At 43.5% G+C, this 12,909-nt stretch overlaps 2 protein-coding genes and 2 non-coding genes across 4 annotated transcripts in view; all 4 read right to left on the bottom strand.

The window, feature by feature from the left end:
* Window positions 1–2: 2 nt before the first annotated feature.
* Window positions 3–5,933, bottom strand: tcp1 (t-complex 1). The gene is made up of 12 exons (XM_034142838.1): window positions 5,799–5,933; window positions 5,205–5,290; window positions 4,634–4,762; window positions 4,022–4,119; window positions 3,783–3,893; window positions 3,469–3,650; window positions 3,160–3,286; window positions 2,731–2,906; window positions 2,110–2,233; window positions 1,614–1,806; window positions 1,336–1,499; window positions 3–469 (listed from the first exon to the last, which is right to left on the bottom strand). Exons 1-12 carry the CDS (start codon window positions 5,869–5,871, stop codon window positions 259–261), a joined length of 1,674 nt encoding a protein of 557 aa, XP_033998729.1. The 5' UTR covers window positions 5,872–5,933; the 3' UTR covers window positions 3–258.
* LOC117493704 lies at window positions 2,467–2,607 on the bottom strand. Its single transcript, XR_004557017.1, has one exon. It is a non-coding gene; the product is annotated as a small nucleolar RNA SNORA29 (small nucleolar RNA).
* LOC117493702 lies at window positions 5,416–5,553 on the bottom strand. The gene has a single exon (XR_004557015.1). It is a non-coding gene; the product is annotated as a small nucleolar RNA SNORA29 (small nucleolar RNA).
* A 1,649-nt stretch (window positions 5,934–7,582) lies between the features above and the next one.
* Window positions 7,583–12,909, bottom strand: part of LOC117492539 (pleckstrin homology domain-containing family G member 1) — a 34,708-nt gene continuing 29,381 nt past the window's right edge. Inside the window, 3 exon segments of the mRNA XM_034142840.1 lie at window positions 7,583–10,389; window positions 10,392–10,496; window positions 10,936–12,811. Of these exon segments, the coding sequence (XP_033998731.1) occupies window positions 9,554–10,389; window positions 10,392–10,496; window positions 10,936–12,811 (2,817 nt within the window). The 3' untranslated portion in view covers window positions 7,583–9,553.

A 12,909-nucleotide genomic window follows, 5' to 3' on the forward strand; every position in this document is an offset into this window, starting at 1 on the left:
CGTCTTCGAAACTCGTTTATGAAAGCTTGCACAATAACCACATCAATGAAAATCGGAATTAACTAATCAAGTCATGTACATGTACATTGGAGCTTTATTAAGTGTCCAAAAAAAAATATCACTTACAGTTCCTCTGGAAGCGAGGGAGTGAGAGAACAGTAAACAGGCAAAGTGCACGGCCTATACTAGAGGATCAGCCATGAAGAGCTCCTTACGTATAAATACAGATGATGAACCTATCAGGACCAATCACAGCCTTTAACCCAGAGATCCAGACTGCACTGCATCCTGGTACGACTGCCCGCCCTCCTTCTGCTCTGGGAACAGTTTGATGAGGTCGTCGATACGAAGGATGGTGATCGCAGCCTCCGTGGCGAACTTGAGGCTCTTTGTCTTCACCATGGTGGGCTCGTACACGCCCGCCTGACGGTTGTCTCTAGGTTTGCCGTTGAGCAGGTCAAGACCAATCCTACCAGACAGAGAGAGTGGTCAAATACTGAATCTTCTACAAAACAGGTAAAACAGTTCCCAAAGCACTTTCCCTGAGCAGAATAGGACTTATTCAAATAGCTTATTTTACTCAACCAAAAAAAAAGATTTTAATATGATAGAACAAATCTGAAGCAAGATTAAAAATGCATCTGAACATTCCAGAGTGAACACCTAAACCTATCGTGCCACTTCACTTAAAGGTCCCATGTCATGCTTTTCCGGTTATTACCCGTCCGCTTGTGTGTTATGAAGGTTTTTATGCATGTAAACCGTCTGCAAAGTCACAAACCCTCAAAGTACACCCTGTAGCGACTAAAACTCTAACACAGAAAAGACCCATCTATTTGGGTATAGTGACGTAACGGCTCCGCGGATTGGTCCAGTTACGTTACGTCCGCGGAGCCGTTACGTTTGGACCAATCCGCGGACTTCCTCACACGCACACACACTCGGCGGGACGTTGCGAGGAGCGGACAGTGTGAGCTGGCTCACTGGTGTGGGGTCGGCGAGACAGCGCGGAACTCAGCCTGAGCACACACACAAACTCCCAGCCAGGCTGCGGGTGTGTTTCAGGCTGGGTTTCGCTGTGTCTCGCTGACGGCCACTGGGCTCACAGGGAGGTAGGGGCAGGAGCTCCAACAAGCCGTGTAGGACAGAGTGAATACACATACTATACAGAGATGCTGTATGAGAAACCAAGGTGAGTTTTGAAAATTGCACAATATAAATCTATTTTTGTATACCTCAACAATGGAATTACGATCAGTAGAAATGGCCATGACATGGGACCTTTAACGTAAACATTTGACAGTGTTGTGACTGGTGCAGTCAGGAGAGACTCACCATTTGAGGTTCTTGCGTTCAGGATTAACCTGAGCCTCATTGTGGAAGGCCCGAAGCTTTGCCACCAGATCTGTGGAGTCCTGAGCTGCGTTTACAGCCAGTGTCTTCGGGATGACGAGGAGAGAACGAGCAAACTCAGCAATAGCCAGCTGCTCCCGGGAACCCTGAAAAATGAATCATAGATGAATTAAATCTCAGTATCGGGGAAACCTGGTTAAAAACACAACTCCAGATTCGCTGCAGCTCAGATAAAAAGGTTTTCAGAGGATTGTGCTCACCATGCTTGTGGCATAATTCTCCAGGTAGATGGACAGAGCTGCCTCCACAGCGCCGCCTCCTGGCACCACAGACTTTGACTCCAGCACCCTCTTGACCACACAGAGAGCGTCATGCAGAGAGCGCTCCATCTCGTCACACATGAAGTCGTTGGCCCCACGCAGAATGATGGATGCTGATGTGCGTGCTTTGGTACTGAGTAGATCCAAGGGAGGAGAAGTTAGAACCAATACAGCTTATTTATGTCAGACTGTTAAAACAGTATATGCAGAAAGACCTATGAGGGATTTCTGCCCTCTACAGATCATACAAACTCTTTTTCATTGTCAGAGTTAATCAAAACATGTTGCCAGAACTATAGACGATGTACAAGTCGATGCACTGAAATGTTCTGATCCTACAGTTGGTACAGACATCCACAAAGTACCAACAATCAGATGTGCATTAGAAAGTTAGTTTGCATTAGAAAACATTGATTTATATAGTTGCAGTTCTTACTTCTTGACCATGATGAGCTCGTCGTCACAGATGCGATCTTGCACAACCTCCTCAGCCTGGCCGAGCATAGTCGGCTCGAATGTCTCCTCTCCCTCCAGATTGGTCAAAGAAGGGCAGACGGTGGCTGAAATGGGAAATACACAACCAGCGTCACCATGATTCAGTACTTTCAAACTACTAAATATAAGGGTTTGAAATTTAAAAAAAATCTACAGGGATGTTTAGACAAGCTGCAGCAAGAGGTACCTTACATTCCACAAGATGTATACATAAGCACAAACTGACCAAGTCTCCTGATTCAAACTTAGAATACTTTGTTACAACTTTAATAAAATGTTTTAAAAAGATATCATGCATTTCATTTTGTACCATCATTTCATTAGAGGTGGCAGAAATGTGGCTGCTCAACCTCTTCAGACTTTGACGGAGTGTTTCTCTCTCCCGTTAGCATAGCCATACATCTGTATTAAAAGGCAGATCTGGTACTATAACAGGATTTTTTCCAACAGACTGGGGAAGTGCAGTTAGATTGGTATAAGTACTCTATACAATCCACTTGTTTATGAACAGATGTTAAGAGCAGGAACACAAGACACCATCTTCAGTGAACTTCCACCCTACCTCCTGTTGACTTGGCAATGCGCTTGAGGTCCTTCTTGAGAACCCTCCTCACTGCCATGGCTCCGACATCCACAAAGTACTTCAGACACATGTCATCAATGCCACCGGTGGTCAGGATAACGTTTGCGCCTGAGGCCAGAATCTTTTGGATCCTCTCCTTGGTGATATCAGACTCCCTGTAGCAAGGAAATCAAAAGTTAATTTAGTTTCCCCAGTTTTATTTGGATACAATAAATGCTATACAAAAATTCTCTAGCCCACAATACTGGTACAACAGCTCAGAAAGAAACTGCTGCTTCATATCGGGGCCGTTATATTTTCTCCCACGCGTATCACTGTGTAAACTATTGATTCACCATCACAGCAAATTGAAATGGGAATATTCTTAAGGATGAGTGAGAGTGCAGGGAAGAGAAGAACCGTGTGTACCTTTGTCTGATCTGGTCCAGCTTCTCTGGGTCGCTGATCAGGACTTGGACTCCCATCTTCATCTTGGTCTTCTGCAGACTGAAGTCCAGGCAGGCAATCTTGGCGTTGAGGATACGCTTCACCATCACTTTGGAGAAAACAGAATGGCATGTTTAACATTGCTACTCCACATTACGAAGACAAACAAATTAAAAGACATTTGTTGTTATTACATTGTCTCGCTAAAAAGCTGTGACGCAGTTAATAAACATTGTCTAAATAGCTTTCTAGACCGTTTTATGTCTCCCACGCGTATCACTGCAAACTTACTTTGTGACCCAACAGTGCAGTTCACTGCGTATCCATTAACCAAGAAGCTCTCCTTCTGGCTGCGGCCGTGAGCTTTCAGCACATTCACAGAGTTGATGGGATATTTGGCCACCCCCTTGGCGTCCACAAACTTCACAGCAAGAGTAGCATCCACCACCATGTTAGCAAAGAAATCTGCATCACTGAGGGTTCCAGGTTAAGGCAGATAAGGGATTTGGTTGCATTAACAATAACTCACTGCAAAGTCCTGGCATACAAAGGCCAGCAATTAAGTGGGTTTGATCCACACGTGCACTGTGTAGGAAAAAGGATACGTTCCAATGATTTTGGAGGACATGGAGGTCTTGGCTGCATTGATTAAGCACTCTCTGCCCAGTTCCTCTGTTCCAATAGTGAGATTCTCATTAATGTAGCGAACTGCTTCCCTGGAAGGTAAAAAGAAACGTTTGCATCAATAAACATCTCATTAGATCTGAAGCACCCAGGGATAGTCAGCGTCAGTGTAGAAAAACTTCTGAACAGTAAAGAGCAGTCCTCCATGTTAGCATCTTACTTGCAAGCCAGACGATATCCACTGATGACTGATGTGGGGTGAATCCTCTGCTTCACCAGCTCATCTGCACTTTTGAGCAATTCTGCAGCAAGAATTACCTGAAAGAATGTCACATTGAATAGATAAGTAAATTGCAAACTGAGAATAACCGTGTTACACTTTCAATAAAAGTGTATATGAGAACATACAAGATTAATTTTGTACCGTCGTTTCATTAGAGGTGGCAGAAATATGGCTGCTCAACCTCTTCAGACTGTGACGGAGTTTCTCTGTCCTATTAGCATAGCCATACATCCATATTGAAAGGCAGATGTAGGTGCTATAACAGGACTGTCATTGCAACCAATTTGTTCATTATTAAATAGTTTAGAGCACAAAAATGATAAAACAGCCCACTAATCTAGTCTTTAAAAACATTGCAATAAAAATGCTTTTTTATAGAGAACAGGGATATTAACATGCATTCCCTTCATCTCATTTGTATTCACTAAAATGTAAAGACAAAAATGCATTGTATATTTCTTCATCCTGGTATCCAACACACACATGGTCTCTTTACCAGTAGACTCCTAAATGTGCCACCCTATTGGAGCAGCTGAGGACCCCACTCACCACAGACGTGGTCCCGTCCCCGACCTCCTTGTCCTGCAGGTCAGCCAGCTCACACAGGACCTTGGCCGCTGGGTGCTCCACCTCCAGTAGCTTCAGGATGGTCGCTCCATCGTTGGTGATGGTCACGTCCTGTCAATCAATAAAATAAGACAGATGAGCAAGGCAGACCATTTAGTTAAAATCAGATAATACAGAATAGATGATAACTTTGTTAGAAAAAGTGTGGGGGGGACTTTTTTCAGATTAAAAAAAACAAACACTACTGCTTTCCCCTACTAACAATACATACATATGCTTAAAATACTTTTATGAAAGTTAGTGCAGTAATAGCTATGCTAAGCTGCTGCAACAATTGCCTCATTATTCTCGATAGAATTACAATTAATATTATTAACCGGGTCGCAGGTCCAAATTACACCACTTATGTTACCAAAGTCTGAACTCTTTTCGAGATTGAACATGTTCTCTTGTGCAAATAATCTCAAAGATTACAATCCTTTGTGCACTTTTTATTTTGCAAATTATCCTAATGCAAATGACGCCTGTGGATATTAATGATCGAGACACATACCCCAATTTCGTCCACCAACATCTTGTCCAGGCCAACAGGTCCCAGGGAGCTCTTGACGATGTTAGCGATGGCTGATGCGGCCATGACTGCAGAGACAAAAAGAAAGCTGCTCTTAGCAAAAAGCCCTAAATAACATTTTCTTCCGATTTAAAAAAAGTCAGCTGATTAATCATTTACTATATCTGCTTCAACGTATATTCATTCATCTGTGACTGATATATCCTGTCAAACTATTTGGTGGGGTGCACAGTTAGCTAGCCACACCTTCAGACCATGACAGTGTTTTTCTATCCCATTAGCATAGCCGTCCATTCATGGTGATGCGAGTGGAAGGTACTGAAATGGGATTACAACATTATACTCTTGTTTGCGTAAATAGCATAGCGTGTAAAAATTGCATGAATTTTCTGTGCTATGCAGATTTTCACTGAAGAGGAAGCAGAGGCTTATAGTGACAAAAGTTAGCTAGCATTAGCATTAGCCACGTGTGGTGCACGCAGTAAATTCAATCTGTTCTCCTGTCTACCATTCGTAATGCACTTTAAATATATGAAGCTTCTTTAAAACACCAAGTATAAGAGCAACATTACTCACCATTTTGAGTACGAACAGACTCGCCAGTTGTCCTCTGGCCGAGCACGTTCAACGGACCATCTAAGAGGGACATTTTGGACAACCACACAACTGAGAAGAAAGGAAGAACCGCAGTGCACTATGGGTAACCCGGTATTAAGGAGAAGATTCGAGAAGAAAATGTCCACTAAAAAATGTAATTGCGGAACTAAAGCTTTTTAATTATGTTAAAGATATCAACGTTGGAATTGTAATGAAGTTCCACGTTAACCAGTTCCCTTATTAAATTAGAAAAGTACACTTTGTCCCGTTATTTCTTATAAACTATATTACCCAGCATGCATCTGATGTTCTTCCTGTTTTAATCTATGGTTTTAATATTAGTAATGGTGGTGACCTCTGCTGGATAGTCTGGTTATCACTTAAATTACAAAATGCATGTCGCACCTGCTGTGAAGCTAAACGTATAGAGCAAGGGTGTCGAACTCAAATACACAGTGGGCCAAAATTAAAAAATGGGTACTAGTCGAGGGCCGGACTGGTTCAATGTTTATTGCAAAACTTATTAAACCTGGAACTAACAAAGCTTAAATTATTGCCTATAAAAACAACATTAAACATTAAATAATCAGTTGCATTCATTTCTTATGGCTCTATCTGCAGATTTTCTGGAGTCATTTCTTATGATTACATTTTTCCATTTCCCTCAAAGAAAAAAACAAACATGCCCTGTTGTCGCAAGAAAAAAAGTGCAGAAGGAAACATCCATTAAACTCAGTGTGCTGCTCTGTGATGCTAGTTCAAGCCAGATACTTGGCATCTCATCTTGGGTACAAGTTCATCAATGTTTGGGGTCAGGCTCTGAGCTGAGGAAATCCTCAGAATTGAGTGAAGGTGTGCGTGCAATATACCGGCGGGCCAGATCTAATAGTAATTAAAAATTATCCTGCGGGCCGAAATTAAATCCACCACGGGCCTGATTTGGCCCCCAGGAATTTCGCCGTCAACTCTTAGTTTTGTTTTGGAGGAATTGTATTATGTTTAATATTCATCACCTGATAAATTGGCAAAACTATTTATTGTCAAACTTTGCTCACTAACTTACAAAAATATGTTAGAAGAAATTTCAGTGCAAAAATGTCAATTATATGTTTGGGACAATGTAGAAACTCTCACCATTAAATTGTATGCCAACCTCTGTGTTGCTCTGAGAAGTTTATTTTATATCCTTCAAATGTCCGCAGGAAATCTCTTGGTCAGAATATGAAGAACATATTTCAATTGTAAATGTAATGTAACTTAATTCTCAATTTTAGTTATTGATTTTGGGCTCAAAAATATATTACTGGTTGGGCTTCAGGCCTACTTTTCATCATTGAGAATTGTCTCTTTTGTACAGTAATTCTGAATGTTGACATAATTCCCCTATTTCTTTACATGGGCCTAGCTAACATAATGTAATAACCAATTGATTACCAAGCATGATGTTTAAACACCAAGGTAGGCTGGTATCTGCATGATATATATTTTATATAACCTGATATACCTTTTATATTATCAAACTAAAGGCATTACATGCTACTAAATCAATGGGGAAGTACTTGAACCCCCAAGCCAAGGCTAATCCTTACAAAATGTATGTCATCTCTATTGTTGTCATATTTCTAGGCTGCTCTCCTTGTATGTGTTCTTATTATGTGTTCTTGAAGGAATAAGCAAGGAATACTGTTGAAAATAACCTCAGATTTAAAATATGCTGTCATACCATTCATGTTTATTCAGTGATAACCACACAAACACAGAGATTAGTTTAATTTGAATTTATTACCTCCAATACATTGTTGAGCAATGACGACTAGGCAGTTAAAAAAAATACAGTACACTTAACTTAAACATTAAAGCATTATAAAGCATACCTAATGTATACAAGAATAACTTTCCTAAAATGTACATCTTTACAAAGTGTTTACAAATAAAATGTAAAAAAAGACAGAAAGTGCAAAAAAAGACTCAATGAAGACAGACAATCCCCACCAGTGAAACAGAGGACATAAATGTACAATGAAAAAAGAACATACTTCATATTCCTAACTTGCTTATGATACATATTTCCTGGTTTAAACAGTAGGCCATGATATTGTGCTTTTCAATTTTTCACGTGTTGTTTGGATTTTGGAACTTGTGTTAAGCAGTGCGTGAAAGGAACTTCTAAAACAATATTCACAGTATTTAATTCCAATTTTGTTTGCGCCCCTAAAATCAGAATAAAACCTCTTTTAATAAATAATGTATTTTATAACTTGTCTGTGGCTTAAGGTCAACGTGAAACATACCAATAACCAGGGATGCTTGCAAACAGTAGGACAACTTTGGTGATTTTTATTAAGACAGTGTGTGATAAATACTGGGTATGCTTCGAGGGAAGAGAAACAATTGTGTTGTATGAACCTTATTAAAGTGACTGACAACTATCTGACTGTGAATTTATTTCTGTGAAGTGATATCAGTAGTGTGACAGAGTGTTCCATAACATAAACAAAGTAGACAGACTATCCATGTGAGAGGGAAAACAAATACACCAAATAATACAGTACTGTAGTCTTTCAACAAACTCCCCTAATGATCTCCTTCGTGGTCCCTCTTAAAGGTTAAAATGAATATGATAAGAAACATCCACTTGTTGAGATGCACATTTCACTGTATACATGATGGATGCCCCCAGACTTTGACATGAAAAACCATCTCTGATTTACTCACAGATTCAAAATAAATATGAAGCCCTATGGTTTCTTAATTGTCTAAAATATCAGCATCTTCTCTCGATTTTTAAAGCGTGTTTTTACCCTATTGATGACAAAGGTGGCAGATAGAGTGAAACACAATAACCTCAAATAGACTCAAAGGTCTAAATGTACTTATACTTAACCTATTGGATCTTAGTCAACGTGTTTTCTTTACAGCGGCATCATTACTTGTTACAATTATTGCTAAAAAGCTGTTAAAAGTGACAATCTAGCCTCAAGATGCAAATTTGAAAAAAGTTGCATGTTCAGATCTGTTTAATAGTGTAAGCACAATTAAAAACACTAGAGCAGCCACCATTGTGGTTCACAGCTCCTTAATAGGAGATTAACTAGTGCTGAAAATGCTGTAAAATAAGCTTTACGGCAAATAAAAAGAGCTTGAAAAGTCAGTTATGTGGTGAATCATCAGATATTTCATGCTTTTACTACTGTTTGAGACATTGGGCACGGACAAGATTTCTTAAAATCAGTAACAGGTATCCTGAACTTTTACTGTAACTGTACAACAGTTTAATGGCATCAAGTCCTCCAGCAGAACCAATTCATATGACTCCAATTACATCTACAAGGCTCACATGTAAAGCGATAAAATAGTTAAAATTCCTCTGAATATTAAAACCCGTTCAGTCACACTGAATGCCTTTACGAGACAATCTTTGCTTTCACCGATGACTTTTCACCACCAGATGTGTTTGAAGCCTACACAAGAACACTGTTTGGAAGTGCTAAGGCAGCTTACACTGAGGCTATTAATATGAACTATTTATTATTTATTTTTACATTAAAGCCCTGTCCCAGAGAGTTGCAAATATCGCTGCAATCAAAGAAATTGCTTCTGCTCTATGCTGAGAGATGTGGTGTCATTGTTTGTGGACTATAATGTTGAAATCTGGATGGCAAAGCAGCAGTGTCCCTTTTGTTGCTATATGCTGTATGTTTATTTATATTTGGCTTTTTATTTGTCATAAACACTCAGGCGAAGCTACTGGAGCTCAGACAATGAAACTTCTCCCTCAGAGATTGGACGATTTTGGGTTGGCTCTGCTGCGGCTCGCTCCACAGGTACTTCTCCAGCTGCTCACGGTCCAGAGCCCTCTGCTGATCGCAGGAGTGCAGCGGGCTGCACGGGAGACTCTGGGAGTGGACCAGACCCCGGTTCTGGCTGGGAAGGACTGCCGAGCTGCCGTTTTGCCGCGCCAACCTGTCCTGCTCCTGCTCGCTCTCGTCCTCCGACCGGATCTCTACGTAGTCGTCATCGTCTTCCTCATCGTCCTTAAAGTTAGCCATGTAGTTCTGAGTGGCGTTGAGGATGCTCAGTGCAGAAGCCCGGTTCAGGACGACCACCTGTTGACCGTCGTGTAAAGTCATGTCTGACTGTCCGTGGGTCGAGTGCTCTGGGAGACTACTCTGCCGACCGGTGCGACCCAGACTGGGGCCGCGGAGTCTGTCCGAGGGTCCGTTACATTTGAGTTCAGTCTTCTCCTGGCTGCCCAGAGAGCCGAGTGACTGACAGTGACTCGACGGGGAAGACTTTGACGAGGGTGAAGAAGGAGCGTTGAAGGAAGGATGTCTTTTAATGGAACTGTACACGTGCTCCTCCTGTTCGCTCGGTGGAGACATGCAGGAGCTCCATCTCTGGGATGGTGGTGTGGTAGGAGAGGTCTTTAGGGAAGGGATAGAGCAGGCAGAGGTGAGTCTGCGCTGAAGGGTAGAGGACGCCCGAGCATCGTTTAAGTCACTGGACGAGGAGACGAAGCTGGCCAGCTCTCCATTGCTGTAAGTGGAGTGGAGCCAGTCCTCCTCCAGGAGGTCTCAGGCATGGAGGGAGACGACGGCAGCCCCGGGTGGGAGTGATGCGAGGGGTCTTTGAACATTACCTGGTCGTAAAGCTGAGAGTACTCTGCTATCTTTGCACCTGGAGGGGAAACACAGAGGATGCAAAGAAGGTGTGAGTAGGGTTTTTTTATGATATAAATATAACATGAGCACAAGGCTAAAAAGAACAAAGACTTTATATATTTTTTATATTGTCTTGAATTATAGTTGTAGTGTGTTACAGTATATTTGTGTTTATCAGGATACATGGGTGCAGGTTCTTTGGTCTGTTGAATGTGAGATTTTGGTATTGTGTGAGTTGATTGGTTTGTTTTTGATCATTAAAAAATATTTCAAATGACTTGCAAAAGAGGGATCCCAATTAGTTACTGAATATGAAATTGGGTTTTTAGATTTAAAACGTTTTCAAAAAGGTAACTCTCTATGGCAAAACGGTCAAGTTTAGCCAGATCAGTGCATTCTAAGTGTTGACAAGTAAAAAAAAACCTTTCTCCGAGAGTTCAATGATTTTGTGTTACCTATGGCAGAGCCCCCTTGCTTCTTTTCTTCCAAGATGGCTGCCAGGTCTTTCTGCTTCTTCTCAGCTCTGCTCCGCCCACAGGCGTCTCCAGGGTCCATGCTCCTCATGCGCAGCAGCTGGTTGGCTTTCTTGATTTTCTGACTGTACTGCCGTGCCATCAGGAACACTCGGTTCTTGGATTTCTCCATCTCCAGGTCCACAGACTCCCCCAGCAGGAGGGAGGAGGAGGCCAGAGGGGAGGCTAGAGGGGAGGCCAGAGGGGAGGCCAGGCCTGCCAGCTCCCCTGGAAACAAACTATGGAGGTCCTTGAGGGGAATATCCCTCTGAAGGGTGTTTCTCGGAGGAAGCTCCACCAGGTCGTCGTCCTCCATGCGGAAGCTGCCACTACTGAGGCGAGCCAGTCTGTTCCTGATGCTCTTCACCGTGCCTGCGAGGGGCTCGGGGGTGACGGGCGGGGGAGGAAGGGGGCGTGAGCTCAAAGACGGGCTGTAGTTTTCTTCTGCAGCAAGGCATTCACTTTGCAGGTCAGGGAGGTTGATGACTGGGATTGTGAATGACTGCGTGGAGGTAACAGGTGGGGGTTTAGGCTGGTGTGTTGGGGGACTCTTGGTGGGATTGCTGGCTGCTTGGGGACTAATTACAAGAGGAATCTTTGTGGGGCTGTTTTTGACCGATGGTGCTTTCTTAGGCGACTCACGGGCACTAACAGGGAAGGCAGCAGGAAGTCTATCGGCTTTCTTCTCATTGATCTTGATGTAGTTTTCCAGATCGTTCCAGATCTCGTCGACTTGCTCCGACATCTTGTCCCCTTTCTGCGGGCGCTGCGAGAAAGTCTCAGAGGCAGACGAGGAGGAATAGTCCGGCTCAGAGGAACATGGGACAGGGTGCAAGGCTTCATCCTCTCCAAAGTGGAGGCTCTCCTCGGACACAAACCCTCCAAGGCTTCGAGTCAGATCTGGTTCTGAGGCCAGCAGACTGTCTCTCTCCTGTTGTAGTTTGTTCCCTTCATTCACCCCTTTAAACTCTGTCGTAGGGGGATCCCTGAAGCAGATGGTGTCATAGATGTTTTCTTCTACTATCTTCAACTCACATGACCCGAATGGCCTCCCCTCCTGCATGGGTGACGGTTTTGTCTCAGAGGAAATGTCTTGTTGGATCACAGGCTCTGGGACCACAGGAGCCTCTGGAGCAGTCAGTACCTTTGCTGCCTGGTCCTGGGAACCCTGTGCATCTGAGGGGGTTTCTTTCCGTGACTGGCTCTCCTCGGGGTCTCTTCTAACAAGGCCCATGCTCTTCAGATCCTCGTAGCTGATGTTGTCATACACATTTTCGACATCGTCTAACGTCAGCTGCTCGGCTGATGATGACCCAGATATGTCATTGCTGGAGGATTCAGTGTGGATCACCTCCAGGTAGCCGTTACCGGCCTGGTCGTCATCAGGACTCTGGAGCCCCTCTGAAGCCTTCTCCCCCGCGCTGCTCGCCCTCCGCAGGACCCTGCTACCATCAGAGGGGGGGTCAACCTGCACAGTGGGCACCTGTTCCACGTGCCAGCTGCAGGGCCGAGCCGTCCTGGGAGACGAGGGGGCTTCTGACCTCTCCGAGCTCACCTCTGGTTCTGGTGCGCTCTGCTCCGTCGGGACAAACATCTGGTAGATGTCCTCGTCCTCGTCTTCCGGCTGCATGGTTCGCTGGCGGGTTGGGAACATGGCCCTGCGAGCACGGTGGTCTGCCCAGATGTTCCTCACAGATTGGTCGCTGTCTGTGACTACTACAGCTGGGACGGGGGTGTCTGGAGGCTCCTCCATCACGGCAGGGGTCCTGAGAAGCGGAGGGTGGTGACTTCCTTCCCTCACTAGGGATTCTCTGGCTCTCTGTGGGGAAGGAGAGCAGAAGCTGTTGTTATAAACGTAGTTAAGATCTAAAAATATCTAAATAGAAGTAGATAAAATGTTTAGATTAGATTTGAGAG

This window comes from Trematomus bernacchii, unplaced genomic scaffold, assembly GCF_902827165.1.
Source record: "Trematomus bernacchii unplaced genomic scaffold, fTreBer1.1, whole genome shotgun sequence".
In the NCBI taxonomy this organism is placed as follows: Eukaryota; Metazoa; Chordata; class Actinopteri; order Perciformes; family Nototheniidae; genus Trematomus; species Trematomus bernacchii.

What these genes read in the sequence shown, in the direction of transcription:
- tcp1 (XM_034142838.1), bottom strand. Translation starts at nt 5,871, where the DNA reads ATGTCCCTCTTAGATGGTCCGTTGAACGTGCTCGGCCAGAGGACAACT. An exon ending in CATTGCCAAGTCAACAGGAG is followed by an intron (nt 2,234 to 2,730) that starts GTAGGGTGGAAG and finishes TTCCCATTTCAG; the next exon opens with CCACCGTCTGCCCTTCTTTG. An exon ending in GAACGCAAGAACCTCAAATG is followed by an intron (nt 470 to 1,335) that starts GTGAGTCTCTCC and finishes TCTGTCTGGTAG; the next exon opens with GATTGGTCTTGACCTGCTCA.